Here is a 20,592-nt window from a genome sequence, read left to right as displayed (position 1 = left end):
CACCGCTCAAGATCATGCTTTGATTTCTATCTGTGTTACCTCCTTCCAATTGTAAATCCATGTCCCCTCCTTGTTCATATTTACCTCTATGGTTTCATTGGACTCAAACAAACAGTTTAAAGCAGGATTTGATGTCATCAATCCGGGATACGGCATATTTTGTAGACCCTGAGGTCATCTTGTATCAAAAGTAATTTCTGATATAAAATGTTCTTAAGTTTAAGAAGTAAAAGTATTAAAAGTGAGGAGTTAGTTTGAGCAATGGTAGATCAGTGGTAGGGTGAGTTGTCTTTCAACTGGAAGGTTGTGGGTTAAATTCCTGCCTCTGCTAGTCTATATGTATCCTTGAGCATCGTGTTGCATCGTGTGAATGGCAAAACTGTCGTGTAAAGCAGCTCATCAAGACTAGAAGAGCTCTATATAAATACAGACCATTACCAACTCTTCTGATTTTATTTATTTAACGAGTAACAAAGATAATTAGAGGAAATGTAGTGTAGTGGAGTAAATGTTAAAACTATAAAGAAATATAAATGACAAAGTAAAGTGCATATATGTGAATTTTGTACTTAAGTACAGTGACAAAGTATATGTACTTTGTCACTGTACAACACAGGAACCCATGGTGTTTGTGTGTGTGTGTGTGCACGTCCATGCATGCACCTGTGTCCATCTGCCCACATTCATTTCTCATGACCGGGAACACAGAGAGTAAAACATTTGAATAAAACAAAAACAAAAAATTATTCAAATTAATAACAGTGTATGTTGTTGTGTTGAAATCTTCTTTGTGGACAACAGTCATGGAATCTTAGGTCAGTCTGATCAAACTAAGTACATTTTTCAGAGAAAACTTTAACACAAGTGTTATGTTTCTTCATGTGAAACCTCAGATAAGCTCAAGACCTTAGCAGCCCTTGGTGGGACCTGGATGTCAGTGACAAATTCAAATCCTTCCCTAACACACTTATTTAGCTGTACTTATATTAAAAACAAAAGTCAAACGTCAGCAGTGAACTAGAAAAAAAGAGATTCCCTCTATCAAGGTGATTAATGGTTCCACATTCGCTGGTGTATTACATCATTGTACAAGCCTCTCCAGCTTGACTAGGCCCACTGAACTGCATTCAAACTTGGAGGGCCTTAAACCATAGTTTTGATAGCCTGGCCCTCTGCTCACTGCTGGTTACACCACTCCTCCTCCTCCCTGTAGCCGCCTCCTCCTCCTCATCTCCTCATGCTCTGTGGAGGAGTCGGTCTGTCACTCTGATCCCGCCACGGTTCTTCATGTGCTCCCGTGACGGTGTGACAGAAGGAGCACAGCTGAGTGGGAAACATTTCCAAAAAAACAAACTAACACTGGTTGAATGCTGCGTTCACTGACTCCCCGCGACTGGAATGAGAACACGACAAAAAGCTCAGGTAAAATATTTTTCATTTACTTTGTATTATTCTTAGTTTTTTACAATAACTTTAACCGTATGATGAAACTGCTTTTCTTTATTAGCTAATATTGTTCCCCCCCCCTCAGGATGTCCAGCGTGGTGTTCATAGTCATTTTTGTAAGTACACAATCTTTGTGTTTATATAGTATGATATTTTGTTGTATCATATTTACGTTTGAATAAGGACACCTGTTGTTAATTAAACTGGACTTTTACTTCTGTTTCAGGTGTCTTTTCACTGCTGTTTATCTGGTGAGTCACTTTGTTTTCTTGAGTTAAAAAACGAGCTATATTGGTTAAAACAAAGCTAACTAGCTATTTATCAAGTAAACCACAGCTAATATGTAGCGTGTGTAGTGTGAAGCTAAATGTCTCACTTGAAAGCTAACTAGCAAGAATGTTAGTGGTAAAATGTTATCGTCCATTAATACATTGGACAATTAATACAACAATAATAATAACTTGCAGTATCTAGCACAATGAAACGAGACGGTTCAGAAAACAATGTTGAAAACAGAGATGACATATATATATATATATATATGTGTGTGTGTATATATATATATATATATTTATATGTATGTGTGTGATATGATATATAGTGTAATAATTTATTAATAAAACTGATCAAATCTGTGATTTATTAAAAGTGGGAATGAACTTCATAGTATTTCACAATGTAAAATATACACTTTTTGAGATTTGTCTTTTGTTTTAAGCTCAAGAGACTGTATATCTGTTTCCTCATTGACTGAATGCATTCATCAGACCCTTACCTTACCTCACCTTACACTTAACTTAAAAACGCACACACACACACACACACACACACACAGGTTGTGCTGCTATTCTTCTTATGACTCAATAATGTCTTCCATTTATCCTATCCATTGGTTACAGCTTAACAAAACCTTTATTCCAAACCATAGCCATAACCAGTTATTGCTTAATGCTTAACCCTTGATTTACAGTTCACAGTTTAATCCTAACCTTAAACAGAGCCTCAGACACAATGGTATGTCTCATTTGGACTGTGCTTTGGTCTCTGTGAGGACCTGTGGTCCAGAAAAAAGTCTTAAAGAGGCAACAAAAACAAGTACACACACACAGGTAGATTTAACTTGTCAACCACACCATTTATGAAGATGGTTTTCTGGGAATTTGTTCCATATTCAGCTGTAAACTCGACTTTGAGTGTGTGACAGATGTCAGTGTTTAATGGCACTTGACTTGACTCTGATGGGTGAACAGAAAGGCTTAGAATACATCATCGTTTGGCTGGTGGTGACCTCTGAGTTTGGATTGGAAACTAGATTTGTTTTCTCTAAATATTGCTAGTCTCACATTCATAGTAAAACATTTTACTTGGAAAATGTGGCAACAAGCTTTCACTAGTGCCCTCTGAGATTTTTTTGAAGCAGTGGCAGTGGAGCAAACAGACATGTTAATACAGATGCAAGAGCATTTGATATGTCATGAAGCCTGATATGATCTTAACAGAATTTAAAAAAGAATTTAAAACATAGTCAGACATATCAGGCTGAGTTTTTGCCAGGTACGTTTGGCATTGGTCTCTCCAGTCATGTCTTTTTTTTTTTCTTCTTTGAACAGGCTTTACGTTGGAAGCCAGAATGCTGACATATGATGAGTCCTATTATGAGTATGTGCCTGATCGCCTGCAGTGGAGCAGTGCAGGGGAACTATGTAACCAGCGCTTTGGGGCCTTAGCCACAGTTGCCAACTCAGCAGAGAACCAAAACCTAAACAGGTTTTTAAAGTCGATAAAAATCTCTCAACCTGTGTGGATTGCCAAGAAAGTCATGACATATCTGACAAGTAGGTTCACTGGGCCAAATGTTTACATGTTATGTTGACATATAAGCATCCTTGCTCTGCTTTGTTGTACAAGTTGTGCTTCTGTCTTCTTACTGATTAAGCAAAAAGGGTAATGCTGTCATACAACACTCCTAACCACAGTGAATAAGTATTTCCCAAGTTTACAGTAGGAATTGGACCAGGAACTGGAATTTTATGATCAGGTTCCAACTTTTCCAAGAGCTGTGCCAGGATTTTTCTTCATTGTAATGTCTTTCTTCTCTCTATGTGGGGTGAAACCAAAGGTTCTTCCAGCACCCTGATTCTGGAATTCAGAGGGCGCTCAGACAGGAAGCATGCCAGTCTCAAGCACAAGTTCTCCCCCATGGGCTCAGTGACCGTTTGCACCCGTCTCCGCTTCGATCCCAACTGCTTTGGAATTTCCACCATCTTCTCTTATTCCATCCAGTCATATATTAATGAGTTCCAGCTTCGTGCAAACCTGATCCAGGGCAAGCCTGTGCAGCTGGCTCTGCTGGTCCATGGCATTCATGGGCCCTACCAAGAAGCGTTTGACCATGATGACTTCTGGCACTCTGTGTGCGTTTCTTGGAGCCAGAATGGTGGACACTGGGCAATATATGCTGATGGCCTTGAATTTTCTAGAGGTGACAGCCTAAACAGTTCTGACAGCATTGGTCCTGATGGCGTTTTCATTATTGGGCAGGAGCAGGACACCTTTGGGGGCTCATTTAAAAAGGATGAGTCATTCTCGGGGAACATCACAGAGTTACACATTTGGGACCGGGTACTGAATAGCAATGAAATCTCCACCATGGAAAATGAGTGCACGCTCATTTCCTCTGGGCTGGTGTTCCAGTGGAGTAAAGAAGCCATGAAAATAGAGTCCTCCGTTGTGGAGCTGTGGAGCGACATCCCATGTCAAGGTAAATTAGTCAGGATTCTGCATGGGCACAGGAGGGAAGTAGAGTCTCCAGAAATTAAATTAAAATTAGAAATGCTAAATGAATAACAGGAATAGTTTACATCGTAAACTACAAAATAAACTTAAATCTATTTACAAGATCTGCTGTTATAGATCAGTTTACTTGTGTTAGACATATGTTCATATGTTGAGCTAGTTTGGCTCTTGATTTGGGTGGGGCTGCTGTGCAGAAAAGCAATCACATGAGACCATTTGAAAGTCATTGTGGAGTACACACTTTTCAGTAACTTGCCAAGATCTGAGCTGGCCTGATGTAAACTCCACCCAATTGGCAATTCAGGCAGCATAAAACAAATGATGTGAAAAAAAATCACATGTATCCAGGCCCACATTTGCTCTCATTATCCTATTCTTTTCTTCAGCTTAACCTACTTTATATACTGTATTGTTTCAGGTCAAATGATGTTCACATGCAGGCAGGTAAAAGTAGGTCTTTTACTATTTCCAGAAAGGTTTGGACATGTTCTAAAAATGCGATAAAAACATGTCAACAGATAGAGAACGTTATTTTTGTAAAGGCCTCAGGGAGCCAGTGTAAGTTAGCTATAACAGGAGTGATGTGATTCTTAGTTCTGGTTAAAAGCCCAGCAGCAGTATTTTGAACACTTTTTAGTTAAATGTTGTTTGATTGATGCTGTGACATTGATGATGATGATGAGTTGGCCAGTAGATGGCAGAATTTGTTTTGCCGTTCTCTGGGGTCCACCGAGCTCTAAATTTGCTCTTTGTATAATACAGTTTTAGGTAGCTCCAACTTACCAGTGTTTAAATAAATGGGTGAACTGCCAACTTTAACACATTTTAATTTGTCAACCTGAATTTTGGATTTGTGTTGAACACACAATATATATATCTCTCCCATATATAAATGCCCCTGGCAATGCAAAGCTGGCACATTTTCTGGTTCTATTGCATTTTCCACTGCATTACCAGCACTGAACAAAAATGCCAATGAAGAGCTTTTATTGTGCGAGCACTGTGACAAATTACCTGTGTTACACAAGTATTGTAAATGACCGTGTCCACACATTGCTGGAATTGATTTAAAGCAGGGGTGTCAAACATACGGCCCGGGGGCCAGAACCGGCCCGCCGCACAGTCCAATCCGGCCCACAGGATGAATTTGTTAAAATTTCACACTACGATTACAATCTAAACGCAATGTCAAATACAATATTTTTCTCTTCCAGATACCTGTGACTAAATGTTTGTGCCTTTTTAGATCCAGTGTGATGTGTAAATAGTACATTTAGGCACGATATTGTTGAAATTGCACTTATATTTCACAAGAAATTTCATGTTTTGTGAAAATATCCTTCATAAAATGTAAAACAAAGGAGAAAAAAAGCAAGGAGTTCTTTTTGTTCATAGGTTATTATGCTATTATTTTACTATTTTTACTGGACCGGCCCACTTGAGATCAAATTGTGCTGTATGTGGCCTCTGAACAAAAATGAGTTTGACACCCCTGATTTAAAGCATTAATTGCATTGTCATTTCAAGAAAATGGAAACATCAGCTAATATTATCAGGACTTGGAATTGGCATATGATAAAGACAGTACTTAATGTCTCCGATTGGAATTACCCCTCATGATTTACAAGGATATCCCTTAGTACTTTTCTCAGTTTGTGGCATGCTTTGGCTAACTTGCATACACACTGTTTTCCTTTTCAAACTTAGAACGTTTAATGAAGGTGAGGAAAGGGGGAATCTGCCTGGCGTGCTCTCCCTGTTCAGTAAAGAGTGGAGAAGATGACCAAGTTGTAATTGGCAAATGGTAGAGCTCCTAATGGTTCTTGTAAATGTTTTGTAACTCGCGTCACCCTGAATCCCACCCTTCTAAACAAATTTCCCTGACATCATGGTCCCCAGTGAGCACTGTAGCTTCACTCCCCCTCACAAAACTGAATGTGGGGGAAGGATAGTACTCCTCCAGTAAGTCTAAGACACAGTATAAGAATTTGTTTGCCAGTGACGCTGATTGAGCTGTAGCATGTGTAAGAGCTAATGATGACCATGCATCTCTGATTTGTCTCAGAACTTAATCCAATATGGTTCAACACAGTTCAGATATAATATTAACAAGGCCATATTGCTAACTTATGCTTAACACTAAACAATAGTTAACAAAATTTGAAATAATTAAAGAATGTGCAAACATTTTATAATGTGATGCTGGAAATGACAGCGTATCTTTAATATCTTGCCATACCTGGCTTGACTAATATCTTTGTACGCTGAAAAATTGAGTTTTTCAAATATGCCTTACACACATAATTGTGACTGGAATTTACCTTCATTGTTGATTTGAATTAGAATTTTAACATTACTATTTTCACTATTTCCTTCAATAGGTAATTTCACTGATTTAGCAAATCCGCTCCCGACTTCACTCATGGATGGAAATTCGGATGGAAATTATTCGCAGAATCAAACATTCTCCTTTGAGGTGTTCCACAACGTTCAGTCTGAAGAGAATTGTGGCATATTTGATCCCATTATTGAAAATTTGAGTCTAACCAACTGTGACTCATACAGAGGGTCTGTGTGCCAGTTTAAAAAAGGTAATAATAACACCACTACAGTTTTGTGTGTTTTATGTTACATGCTTTTGCTTTGTTATCTATTAATACATAGAATAGTAAATATGATTAGTCTGTCTGTCTCTAACGTTGCTGTTTGTACTAGATTGCATTGTCTTTTATTACATTGTTCTCTGTTTCCTTAGACGTGGTGGATGTTTTCAGTTTACCAAATACACCGTTCTTCAACAGACTGAGCAAGGATCCTGCGAATAAAGCTGTGAGTTAGGAAGGTGATTTGTCTGCAGCATATTACTACATTTAAATCAGGACCGATAACTAGCAAATCGCATTTTATCTCCCTTTTTCCTCAGTTGATGGAGAAGCTGAGCATCAACACCTCCTGGGAGAAAGATTTGACTTTGCTGAATCAGATGGCCCAGGCTGTCCTGGGTACTGTGGAAGCTGGTGGCCAGGACTCCCTCACCTCTGCTGATGTCCTCTACCTCTCCGAGAGGATTGACATGGCAGCAGTGGCTAGTACTCGCTCTGCTCGACCTGATGCAGTAGAGGTCGTGGTTTCCATTGCTACAAACTTTGTGAGGGCAGCAAGTTTGACACTGGCGCCCAGTATGGCGACAAAGAGGATGACCCGGACAGGCGATGGGGTGAAGAAGGTGATCTGTTTATTTGTTATTTTTATTCCAGAAAAGTTAGGATTATTTATGATAACAGTGTCTTGTAATTAACTGGCATCAATCTCCTGAATAACAACTCCAGTAAATTGAGGCTCCCTGTATTTGTATCACATGTCTGATTCTACTTTTGGGAAATGAAGTAGTCCCTATTCTTTAACCTCCATGAATCTTAATCTGATTTTCTTTGTTTTGTTTTTGGTTCTATATTTCTTGTACAGGACATTGTGGAGGCCTTTAAAATTGTCAAGGAAATTGACAGTTTGTTTGAAATGGTGGCTGACTTTTTAACTTTTTTTCGTCTTACAAGAGGCATCGTTGTTTCTACGGAGAACATTGGTAAATCATCTTGTGCGCCATGTTTAAAATATCAAATATCAAAGTGGATATACCTTTCTTGCTATCATCTTATCACCTGAAAACTAAAGAATTTAAGTCAGTGCAAAGATTTAACTTCTCACTCATACATTCTTTGCACAGTTGAAGCTTTCATATGTATAAACATCTAACAGTTTAACCTTGAAAAGTACAAAGCATCTTCACATTGCGCCTTTTGTATAAATTATTATAGTAAATATGAAACAGTAAAGTAACAACATGCTGATGTAATAGGGTTGTAATATGTATGGCATTACCATCTTATGACTAATGCAATTTCAAACTTGGTCATAACAATAGTAATTGTGTGGAAATACGGAGCTATTTTTCCAAATTCCAAAGTAATATCCAGGTAATAGTTTGGCAATTAAAATGCCTAAAGTCTGCCATCAGTGTGTAATACCTTCAAATGTGCTATTAAGTTGAAATTCATAGAAATTAAAATGACTACCTCTCTATTTCAAAATATTAATCATACTATTACCATATTTTCATTGTACTAATATCTGTTACCACTTTAGTCTTTGTGACATAGATTAATGCATGTGTTGTGCATAAAGCATACAGTGCATTTCTGTCTGGGCTCACGCCTGTTGTTAATCTGTGTCTTTTGTCGGTGTGTCCTCTGTTGTCTTTGCTGCTAGTTATTTTGATGAAATGGCTGCGACTGTCTAAAGAGAACTGTAGTCAAGTCTTCAGTCCATCTGAGGCCATCTTCCACACCACGAACATCAGTGTTCATGATGGGATAAAATTCTCTGATACTGAACTTCAGAGGATACGTTCACTCGGTAGGAAACAAACACACACACACACACACACACTCAGTGCTGTTAGAATGACCAAATGCAAATTTATTTGATGATGAAAATTGAAGATTTTTTTTAATTTTACAATTTCAGTTCTATGTTTTAAAAGCCTAATCACAACTGTATGGTTTTGAAGCTGTAATTACTATGGTGTACACGTTTCAATACTATGTAAGGTTATGACAGATGTTAAACAAAACAACATGTCGGCATAGAGGACTTGTTGAAAATAATCCCTGAACCATTCTTTGCTAACAGTTCAGTGTATTGTCACTGGCAACTCAAAGTGCGGGCATGTGAAAGTGGTGTCTGAGGTGTGATGCTGCTGAAACTTCAAGTTAATGCATACTCAACATTTTGTTTTTGCACCATTACTGACTGAGAAATAAAGCTGCTGTGCTCTTTCTCTTTCCGTAATCAGGATATGAGGAAGTGGTGTTCATTCATACCCACTATAGCGATCTAAATCTCTCGTATCTAAGCCCTACTGAATCTGGAACACAGGAACCTCCAGTGAGTCAGCCAGACTCAGGTGAAAGGTGAGTCAACCCACAGAAATTCACAGAACAAAAAAAAAATGGCTTTAGCATATTTTATTTCAATCGGTGTTGTTCTGGAAGGACAGCTAGTTGTCCACCAACATGAAAGTCAGTGGTTTGATTCCTGCCATCGAAAGGGCTTTGAGTGGTTGTCAAGACTAGAAAAGTGTTTTATAAATACAGAAAATGTACTTCATTTTATATAGATTTTATGTATTTTTATACTGGCCGACAAATTTAGGGATTAGTTGTTAAAAGCAACTGAGCAGAAGAAACCATGTTCGGCTTATCGGTCAGTAAAGGTTTTGCCTTCAGTAAAATGTGTACATTTACATTTAAATTTAAATTAGCCAACATTCAGCGACAACAAAAAAAAAACATGAACATGCAATGACAAAAATGTACTTTTAATTTCCTGCAGAATGACAGATCACCAGAGTTCTGTTAGTGACGTGCCATTATATTGTAGTAATTGTTTTAAATTCAACTCATTAAAAAAAAATTAAATAATAAAAGTGGTAAACTTCATTGGGACACATCAGTTGTGTTTATTTTTTTGAATGAACCTTTGACCTTAACCTCGTCATTCCCAGCATTCTCCCAGGTCACCTGTCTTCTGCTGTCATATCAGCTACGATTCGAGATCCCCTGAATCGCCAAAACATCCCTGCGGCCGTCCAGTACACCCTTTCTACATCAGATGTGGTATGGAGAAAAAGAGCGTGCCACGCCGTATGATTATTCTGCACATGATATAGCTTACACAGACACATTTCATTCTGATCCAGGGTAGCTCTTGTTGACAAGAATTTGTTACAGTCATGTAACTCTAAATGTTTGAGCTTAACGGGAACACATTTTTAGTATGCACCCCAAAAAAGAGCAAAGATAAAAAGTTGTAACTGAGTTGTTGCACTGTGTTGTGAATGGCTGAGGTTGGAGCATGTTAATTAGCGACAAGCACGCGGCATTCATTTGTGCATGTCTCTGTTTCTAGGTGGAGAATTCAAAGCGACTTTCAAACTCAAAGCGAGTTTGTGTCTTTTGGAATTTCAGCCTGATGTGAGTTTGACCAACACAAACACAAATTTACTTATTCTGGAGTGAGAAATGAATGTGCTCTTTCAATAGAGATTGATAGAGCTGGTGGGTAAATTACAGCAATTTGGTCTTTTTCTGTGTACTATTAATTTTTAAGATGTACAGTACTGTGCCAAAGTTTGTCAAAATCTGTGTTTGGTGACATTTGTATTGGAATGATGTGACTGAAAGTTGTTCTAATATATTAGCAAGCTGTCAATGAGTTTAACTTATACAACGTGTGTATGTAATGCTCGGCATGTCCAGAATAAACCTGGCATGATGGATCTTTTTCACAGCAGATATTTGTGGACATGAAATAGGAGGACAAATGTAGGCTTTACTAAAAATACTTGACATTTTAACCTACAAATGTGTTATTTTAAAAGTACATACATGTTTCCTGTATTTTCTGAATGTTCCAGTGATGTGGTGAAGAAATAATTACACTGTATGGTCATTATAGCGTTGCTAAAACAACAAATGTGTATTCAAGCTTTTCTGCGCTAATTATAAACGCAACAATCAAACACATTAGATTCATGATATTTAAAACTAAACAAATCTATGCTCTCTGAAATAAAATGACGTTTGATGGGTCTGCTCTTATGCAATGTGCTTTTGCAGGCCCAATCGTACCAATTGCTGGTCCAATGTCGGATGCAGGGTGACCCATGCTGACTCTGGTGTCACTTCCTGTCTATGTAACCACACCACCAATTTTGCAGTGTTGATGAATTACCTGGAGCCGAAGGTAACTCGAGATGTTTTATGATGCGCTGACGTAAATCACACATACACAGACTCAGAGGTTGCATGAGGGCAAAAATGTAAACTCTATATTTGAAAGTCAAACCATAAATTCAAACTGTGGTAAAGGTGATGAGAACTTATTCAGTATTCATTTTTAAATACTGATTATATGTATTTTATTGAATTTTTCATATCTAATAGATGCTTTTTTTGTAATACAGAAGCACTTATATATATAAATAATTATTTGCTTCTACATTTATCTATCTGCTGATGTGAAATCTTACACCAGTTGAAGATCTTAAACCTCTAAAATTGTGGCAGTGTTTTGCAGTGCGCAATATTAACCAGCAGGTGTCACTCCCAGTGTGTCTATATTGTTTATGAATTCAATGGTAGGACTGTTCTCTGTATTTTACGATATTTATGTTAAGTATTTAAATAAGGTAAAAACAATAAAATAAATAACATCAAGAGCATTTGGATCTTTTTAGATTTTTACATTTAGAGGATTTACATTGTTTTTGAGAATAACAAATGGAAATGGGCTAAACCTGTGATTTTCAAGTTATGGCATCATGGTTGCAGATTAACCACTAGTCCACTCTGACATCACTCCTCTTTTCTCTCTTCCACATGCAACTACTGTTCCCTCCTAATCCCAGTGGAGTCCTGAGGAAGAGCTTATTTTAACCAAGCTGACATTCATTGGCTCTGGTGCGTCTCTGTGTGCACTGGTGGTGACCTTGATGCTGTTCACTGTGCTGGAGTGAGTAGTTGATTTTTTCGGTCCCACTTATAACTATAATTCCAAAATATCTGCCTGGTTTCTGTCTGTTTGAGCCAGTACACACAACTTGGCCTCAGGCCTTTTTTTTTTTTGCATTGTATATTCACAATATAGTCACTTGTAACTGTTGCTACAGTACAACAACAGTGGTAACTGTAAAAATACACCATTGTATATGCAGTGTAGTCACCTGGAGTGATATCACTGTGGATACAGTGCATTTAGCTGCACACGGTATTGTAAATATAACACTTGAATCTCACCATGCTCGCTTTCAAAGACGCAGAGGAAAGAAACTAAGGAACAGCACAATATCTTACCGGCCCAGTAGTTACCCATCGTCTCCTCTCTAAGGCTGGTATGAGTATTGACCAGTGCTAATGCAGTAATTACTGTTGTCTACATGTGAGTCCACTCTGAAGGTTTATGGCAGCATTCTGCAGCTGTTAATTAAGATTAGGGTCACTGAGGGATCACAGGCAGCCAGAGAGAAGCTGCCGTTTTGCGATTTATGACTGTCCTGAAATCAGAGAGAGCAGCCATGCATTTCACACACGTGCCGGGCGTATGATGTACATGGATCTGGTTGCTTAAATACACACAACACACCCGCATGCACAAAGCAGAGGCGTACATGTGCACAGACACATGTATAATCACACATAAAATTATGGTGGGCACAAGCAGTGATGCAGTTATGGAATGTGTCTTAATAGGCTGAACCCATCATGAGGTAATGAGAGGCTCTTCAGTCAATTTACTGAAACGACGTTGCAGCAGTTTCACCTGACTGTTTCTTTTATGTTTTGTGAACCCCCTGAAACGGAAACAACCCACTTAACCCATGGTTTGTTTCAGAGATGATTCTGTTTGATAGAATTATATATGCCTTCTGTAAATACTTCCTCTTTATATTTAAATTTTATCATAGTAAAATTACATCAGGCATCTGCATAGCAACTAATTGGAAAACAAACATTTCTCACAAACTGCACTTGTAGAACTTCTGTACAAATCTCAACCAACAACAGAAACAAATTGATGATGGAAAGGGAGGAGCATTGTGGAAGGGTGGACATTTTAGTAAATGAAGAGATTGTGAATAGTATCAAAGCTCTCAAAGCTAATCAGTCAGGTCATTTTATAGCCTTGGATATTAGTGAGTGTGGTTGAACCAGTTTTGTGTCTCACACTGAGTAAAACATCTCAATTAGTTCAAGGCTTAGCTGTGAATAAATGCATCTAGGATCATCTCATTTTAAAATTTCCACTGACGTAGACTTGTTGTTATATAAATATATGAAAATGATTGACTATAACTTTATTGTTATTGCTGTTTTATAAATATATATAAAAACGTCCTCTACTGTTTTTAACCCTATCCCTTCTCCTTCCGTAGTATCCCAAAATCTGACAGGACGTCCATTCATAAGAACCTATTCATTGCTCTGATCTGTGCCCAGGTGATTCTGCTCTGCAGCAGCTCAGCCATTCACAACAAGGTACATCTTGTACAACACAACTAAAACATCCACTCTTTGTTTTACAATGTACAGAATTGAATGGTGTTACACGAAAATTCAAAGTGAATTTTAGACTGAAACAGAAACTAATTTGTAGTAGTTTTTTCTCAAGTGAAAGTAAAAAAATGTGATTATTTTTACAATACAATAAGTCAAACAGCTTTAAATATTATATAATCCTCAGTGCTCATTTCTTCACTGTCTTGTTACTAGGAAATTCAATAAAAATTTAAATCCATACTGAGATTCCAACAAATGCTTTGGCCTTTGATTTGACATCAGTGACCCCTGCTGCCATGTCCATCAGCCAAAATGCCGTCTGTGGTCATTTAATAACCTGTAGTTGGTTTGACCCCTGCTCCTTTGACTCCAGGTCATCAGGATAGACTTAGCCTCTGGGAGCAGATGGCAGCTTGTGGCAAATGTAGCAAATGGTTTCATGTGTGTATAAATAGGCAGAACAACCATCAGGAAGATAATTTTAACAAGGTTTTTTTTCCACATGATTATGTCCAACGTGGGCTAATCAGTTAGTGACTTCTGTCACAATTTGATTGTATTATCATGATACTTATGTGCTGTTTGGATTTGTATTGCAATTTTTGGATTTATTGCGATTGTGACATGTCAGTCTAACATTTACCTAAATTGAACAATGGGACAGTGAAACATAACATGTGCAAGAGAATGTTGTTTTTAAGTGAACTGCTACATTTAGCGTGTAGTATTTTTCATTACAGAATAATACATAATACATTTTTTGTGGGGTATCAACACCTACTTATTTATGTGTTTGGAATTGTAAGCATTATAAATGGGTTTTCTATGCCCTCAAACAATCCGTCAACAACATATGGCTCAACCTTTGACAATTTGTGTTAGCGTGTGGGTTTCAGAGAAAACTGAAATTTATCGCATCCACTCTGCCATAAATTCTTTTCATTGATTATTGTAGTGTCAGACTCTTAAATGTGAGCAGATTCTTGCCTGTATGTGGAAACAGCACATACCTGTAAGTCTTGAAAGTTTTAGTTTTCAAAAGGTGGCTATATGAAAAGGGCTAGAAAACATGCAGAAAAGCTTGCATTCATTGTGTGCCGATCTATGGCTGCATTCTTGACATTTCTACTGAATAATGTACTTTGTCAGTTAAACTTTCTTTGGGTTACCGCAGCCCTCCTTGTTTGTGCGTACATTTACATCTGGCTTTTGGAGGCAGAGGTTTTTTTTCCCCCCACACAAAAGTGACCCTTGCAAATTGTTTAAATGCCATGTGCAATAAACCAATCCTCAATCTAACCCTACCCTACAGGAGATGGGCACACTTTTGTGATTATGTGTATGAGCGGATGTGTGGTGCCTTTGTGGCAAAGGAATTCATGCGATCTACCTTTTGCTTTCATGGATCCCTTGGAGCCTTACCTTGAAAACACTTTTAACATGTCTGGTCTGCCCGTCCGCCTGTGTGTTTGTAGGTGGCGTGTACACTTGTGGCAGCGCTGCTTCATCTCTTCTTCATGGCAGCATTTAGCTGGATGCTGGTGGAGGGTCTGCTGCTCTGGAGCAAGGTGGTCGCAGTCAACCTAAGCGAGGATCAACATATGAAATATTACTATCTCATTGGCTGGGGTAAAACAATTGTCAGTTTATTCTTTCCATAATTGTACAGTGATTGATGTTTTCCCCTTCCTCCATCTTCCTGATTATCTATTTCTTGCTGCTTGTTTTCTTCTCCTTCATTCTCCTTTCAAATATCCCTCCCTCCCTCCCTCCCTCCCTCCCTCCCCTGCATCACTTTAGGTCTGCCGGTGCTGATAGTCACCATTACACTGGCATCGGCCTCAGGCAAATACTCAGCCGACGGCTACTGTTGGCTCAGTGTCCAGAATGGCGTTATTTGGGGCTTTGCTGGACCCGTCATCTTCATCATCATGGTTCGCACGGGAAATCGTAATCCTGTCATATGTTGCCTGTTTAAGTTGAAATTGTTGAAATTCAAAAATGATTTTTAGATTAATATTCTTATTAATTCTTTAAACAGCAGTCATTTTGGTAGGGCTGGGCAATGTGGCTTAACAATAACATCTCAGATTTATCCCACCAAACTCCCGATTTCAATAAAGAAAATGTTTCAAACCAAAAACGACAAAAACAAAAACTTATTTGAATAATTTCTTTAGTTTTTATTTTCCCTTGTGGTCCTTTGGACAATATTCCTCCTCAGATGGAAAGTGCAACAATACAAGATAGCATGCCCTGCCGTTGTAAACAACTGCAGGAATATAACTTTTTAGCAAGATTTCTACTGGCTTCAAACTGTGTCAAATCCTCCTGAACTATAAATGTGTATTAATTAAAATTGATTTATCGCCCAGCCCTACATTTTGGACATTATTTCATTACTCATGGCCTTAATGTCCTTCCCACAGATTATATGCCAACCTTTTTGCCTCTCTGCCCTTTTTCTTTTCCACTCAATACAGTTAAATTCAATTCAATTCAAAGATTTTTATAGTTCCCAACATCTCAAGGCACTTCACATGGTACGCTTTTATGGTATTATAGAGAGAATATTTTCCTCTTCTCTGCTCTTGTTTTTCAGCCAATCATTTCTGTTTCCTCGCTTTTATTTTCAGGTAAATATCATGATCCTATCGAGAGTAGTGCTCATATCCATCTCCACAGCCAGGAGAAGGTCCATCATGTTGGCCATGGGCACCAGTCCTGTGGAACAAGCCTATGAGCAAATCAGGTATGAACCACAAGGAGGTGCTGTTTGTCCTTTTTCTTCCTTTCTTTCTTTCTTTTTTACTATTCTCCACCTGGGCTACAGGACTGACTTGGAGCAGACATGCTGCAGTCACTGGGCATCAAATAAAAAGCAGATGGAATATTTTATATTGGATTTGTCATTTAAAAAAAAACCCAGCAAGCCTCATTTATCAAACAAGATAGGAATATATTTTGAATGAGTTGCATCAGTGCGGTACATATAATAGGCTTCAAGCATCAATGTTGACAGGATAAAGAAAGATTTTTGTTCATATAAAAGTGTTTCTTGGCCAGTGAGTGTTATTATTAAAACATTACTTAAGCAGCACTACTACTTTCCTTCCATAAAACCTTATTGACCTGACCAAAAAATAAATGGTGGTTGTGCTCCCTTTGTAATGTTGGGATGCAAAATATTTTATTTATTTTCATTTTATTTATTTATTTTAATTGTATTTAAACTTATAGTTGCTGCTGCCCAAAAGATTAAATTACAATGTATGAAAATACTCCAAATGTCTCCAAGTTTTTTAAGGGTTTCATAATTTAGTTTTTTCATTGTAACTGCTCATTAGATGTGTGTGTGTGTTTGTGTGTTAACAAAATTAATTAGTCACATTTATGAGTGCATGTTTTACAGATAGATCATTATGATTACTTATGTGAACATTTAAGCTAGTTTAACTAGTTTCAGTATAGGTTACCATTGCTTTTTTTGCATTGTTTTGTGGGACTGTAGCACTGATCTTTATAAGCTCTATCACTGTCTTCGTTTTGCACGTTCTGTTTTGGTTCTGTTTTTGCTCATCAGAGTGAAAGTCTGCTGTGTGTGATCCAGTCAACCTCATATACATTTAGTGAAAATCATGTTTAAATATACGTGTTTTTTTTTTTTTTTCACAATGTCAGCCCACCGCGGCTCACAGTAGGTGCTCTATGAAGGTTTTCAAAGCAGGCCTTGAACCATTTGGCACCTCTGGGTGGCAGCCGTCTCAGAATTTCAAACACATTTCTCTGCTGAGTAAACTAGGGCTCGCCGCCCGCCATGTCACACACGCACCAACACACACAGCTGGTGCGGTTTGGCGGTCACCTGAGTGGGAAGCTAATTCCACTCTAAACAGAATTAAGGTGGATTTAAGGTGGGAAGTTGTCACCCCTTGAGCCTTTGCAGCCGCACTGTGTTGTATATGGAACAAGCAGCTTGCCAAAGGTGCTCAGTTTTGTCCAAAAAAAAAAAAAGCTGAAATATTGAGAAACCCAGAAGAGTTTTTTTTTTTTGAGGGAATGTTTAAATTGATTTTGTATGGTCTTGTGTACATTTAGCTTAGTCTGCCAGACAACCAGATCAGTCGATATGATGTTGTTTATGCTAATATTTTTTTGTAATTTTGTGTAACATGTGTGCGCACACAGGGCTGCAGTTAAAGCAGTGCTGGTGTTGCTGCCCATTCTTGGATTAACATGGCTGTGCGGCGTCTTGGTGCCTTTTTCCATTGTCATGGCCTACATCTTCATCCTTCTCAACTCACTACAGGTACACGCAAACAGACACTCACACAAAACATACAAAAATACCTCGTGATGATGTAATTAAACAGAATAATAAGTAACCTCGGCAGTTTATGAACCCTGAACTGTTTTTTCTTTTGTGGAAAATAGAAAGGTTGTCAGTTATACATTTAAATTTTGATTTCTGGAGGTAAGGTTAGATCAAGTCATTTGTCAGTGACAAGGCTAAGGAAAAAGAGGCTCAATATGGCTTTTGTTCAACAGGTATTTATTTTAACAAGGGAAGTCCATTTGTTATTCGTTTGACATATTCAGATTTATGTATTCAGAGGTCAGCATTATTGATGTTGTCTGTGGCTCATCAGCTTTGGTTTTGTGCTTTTGTGCTTTCTTATTTTGTCACTTTCTGGGAAATTCAAACTCTTCTTAGGCACTGTATTAATTTAACATCATTACACCTGCAGACACTGCTGTCCCATGCAAAATGGCCACAACTCTGAGAAATGTTTGCGTTCACATGAAAAATAAAAAAAATACCTGTGGAGCCTCATTTCCCACTGCTCGAAAGTGATGAGGCAGAGAGCAAGGGAAAAAAAGTTGCATTCTCTGTCTGCAGCAGGCGGCCCCAAATTACCCAGCTTCCCCAGGATGTCTAGATCCACCTTTTGTGATTTGCTATTGTCTTTTAATCAGCTGTATCTTTGTTTGAGTTGTATATTTAACAAGAAAATCAATAGAGATTCTAGCGGCAGTCTTGTTATTTATCACTTGTCTTGTTCCTTTTTAAAACATGCTGTGGCCGTCACACTGTGGGAGGAACAAATGGCTAAATGATGATGTGTTTTTTTATTTTATAAACTACAATTTACTTTGGGGTGTTACATATAAACCCTGTTAATATATTTGAATATGTGGTTTGATTTCAATGCCTTTGACTATTAACATTATTAAATTAAATTAAATTAAATTAAATTAAATTAAATTAAATTAAATTAAATTAAATTAAATTAAAGGTAAGATAAGAAACAGTATTCCATTATTTTACTGATGTGTTGATGATTAAATTTTACTGTTGATACATAAAGTGGCATTTAGCAGCAATTCTACTTTCACAGCTTTATTAAATGTATTTTAATCTACTTCAGTTACTCTTAAGTCTGCACGTAATGCAAATCTCAATGAATCTTATTAAAAAACAAATGCATATACATATATATACATATATATGTATTTGTTTTTTGCACATACGTATATACTGTAAATATACATTCAGTGTATTTCACTGAAAACATTATCTCTTTTCATGCTCTTTAGCCGCACAGTACAGGACAAAAATGCCTTTGAAAATTTCTCACATAAACAAAATAACCTGGATTATTTAACATGTACCTTGCGCTGTGTGTGTGTTTGCGCGTACATATGATTGTGTTTTGTGTGTTAACGGGTTTCTTGATAGCGGTAAGAGCCCCCTGGTAATGAACAGCTGCTCTGGCATAATAGAGCTGCACCGAGTGTCTTTGAAAAGCCTCAGCAGTTCAGGGCACAACAGGAACCCTACCAGGTTTCAAGCTGCTCCAATGACACACTCTGTTGACCCCATGCTCTCTGGTCTTCATTGGGTGTAGTGACACTTAAAAGGAGTTTTCCTCAAGTGTCTGTGGGGTGTGTCTTGGGAGAATTTCAATCCATTCTAAGGTGGAGTGTGCATTGCTGTTCTAGAGACACCTCAGGCAGAACACTGTATTTTTGCTTGTGAAGTCAAGACGCTCATGATGAAGTAGAAATGCAAAACACAGCAAACTATTTAAAGAAATACACAACAAGACAGATTTTTGAAATATCATTTTTTTGGTGATTGTAGTTTTTTTATTTCCTTTATAGTTGTTACACCCATAAGTGTTCTGTGCAGACTGTTAATCTCCTGTATTAACATATTAACATATGTATTCTGATGACATACGGGATCTTCTGCTGTAGCTTCACCGGCAAGTCCATATTTGTGTTTACAATGTCTTCACCACTCTAGAATGAACTCTGGATGTTTTTTTTTTTTACAACTCTCAGATGGATTACAGATGCATAACATATCATCCACGGAACAGAACCTCTGTTATACTCTGATCCCAGGTTTTCACTTACTGTTACGCACTGGTCATAGGTACACACATTAGTGTATAAATATTAAATATTGTGGCAAATATCAGCATGTTAATATGCTAAATCAAGATGGGAGAAGTTGTAGGTAAACATCAACATATTAACATAATGATGTGAGCTGGTGTAAGCGCTGAGCTCTAAGGATCACTGCGCTTATGTATACACTTCTGCGGGTGTATATGTTGGAACATGGCCTATTTTTCCCCCCATTACTTTTACTTGATGACCCTCTTAATACGTTAATTAGACCCTGCAATGTACTAGATCATTGTTGTCGTGAAGAAAACTGTCTTGCCTTCTTCAGTGCTATTGATCCCTGTGGGAGGGAGAGAAGAGTTGAACATAGTCCCGCCATAATGACCACTCATAAAGATGATAAAGAGTGTGTAACTTTAACAATAATGCATGCAAAATCTAAGCGAGTGAACGGGAGGTGAAAATAAAAAATAAATCAATATTTTTTTTTTTTTTTTTAAGAAATCATTTTTTATTTGCAGCCGTTGTATTTTCATTGGGGCCAGCCAAAGCAACATAAAGCTTAAGCGGCAAGCCTTTACTGTTAAATCAATAAAACAGATAATGTTGACAAACCTTTTTCATTGCACTCCCTGATGCCCTCTCCTCTCCTTCTCTTCCTCCTCCTCCTCCTCCTTCACAGCAGTCCCGACTGAAGTGTCTCTGCTGTCGCTGTTATTTCTCTCAGTAGAGGCCTGAGCACGCCATTATGAGTGAACATAGTGCAGACCTGGCATTAATGCATACCTGCAGCACTGACCTCGGTAACCTGGGATTT

General features: G+C 37.9%; 1 protein-coding gene across 2 annotated transcripts in view; it reads left to right on the top strand.

Moving 5' to 3' along the window:
• The first annotated feature begins 1,283 nt into the window (after positions 1 to 1,283).
• LOC131465829 (adhesion G-protein coupled receptor D2) overlaps positions 1,284 to 20,592 on the top strand; it is an 80,995-nt gene continuing 61,686 nt past the window's right edge. For both annotated transcript variants that reach the window (XM_058638764.1, XM_058638765.1), the window contains exons 1-20: positions 1,284 to 1,422; positions 1,532 to 1,562; positions 1,673 to 1,697; positions 3,057 to 3,281; positions 3,566 to 4,207; positions 6,624 to 6,833; positions 6,998 to 7,071; positions 7,166 to 7,468; positions 7,708 to 7,825; positions 8,509 to 8,655; positions 9,095 to 9,212; positions 9,806 to 9,917; positions 10,210 to 10,274; positions 10,920 to 11,046; positions 11,711 to 11,814; positions 13,235 to 13,337; positions 14,834 to 14,987; positions 15,159 to 15,292; positions 15,995 to 16,110; positions 17,547 to 17,667. In XM_058638764.1, coding sequence (XP_058494747.1) covers positions 1,533 to 1,562; positions 1,673 to 1,697; positions 3,057 to 3,281; positions 3,566 to 4,207; positions 6,624 to 6,833; positions 6,998 to 7,071; positions 7,166 to 7,468; positions 7,708 to 7,825; positions 8,509 to 8,655; positions 9,095 to 9,212; positions 9,806 to 9,917; positions 10,210 to 10,274; positions 10,920 to 11,046; positions 11,711 to 11,814; positions 13,235 to 13,337; positions 14,834 to 14,987; positions 15,159 to 15,292; positions 15,995 to 16,110; positions 17,547 to 17,667 — 2,928 coding nt within the window. In that variant the 5' untranslated portion in view covers positions 1,284 to 1,422; position 1,532. The remainder of the gene's footprint in view (positions 1,423 to 1,531; positions 1,563 to 1,672; positions 1,698 to 3,056; positions 3,282 to 3,565; positions 4,208 to 6,623; positions 6,834 to 6,997; positions 7,072 to 7,165; positions 7,469 to 7,707; positions 7,826 to 8,508; positions 8,656 to 9,094; positions 9,213 to 9,805; positions 9,918 to 10,209; positions 10,275 to 10,919; positions 11,047 to 11,710; positions 11,815 to 13,234; positions 13,338 to 14,833; positions 14,988 to 15,158; positions 15,293 to 15,994; positions 16,111 to 17,546; positions 17,668 to 20,592) is intronic.

Source organism: Solea solea, chromosome 9 (genome assembly GCF_958295425.1).
Source record: "Solea solea chromosome 9, fSolSol10.1, whole genome shotgun sequence".
Classification (NCBI taxonomy): Eukaryota; Metazoa; Chordata; class Actinopteri; order Pleuronectiformes; family Soleidae; genus Solea; species Solea solea.
Note: the sequence above shows the minus strand (reverse complement) of the source record. Positions and strands in the feature narration are given on the sequence as shown.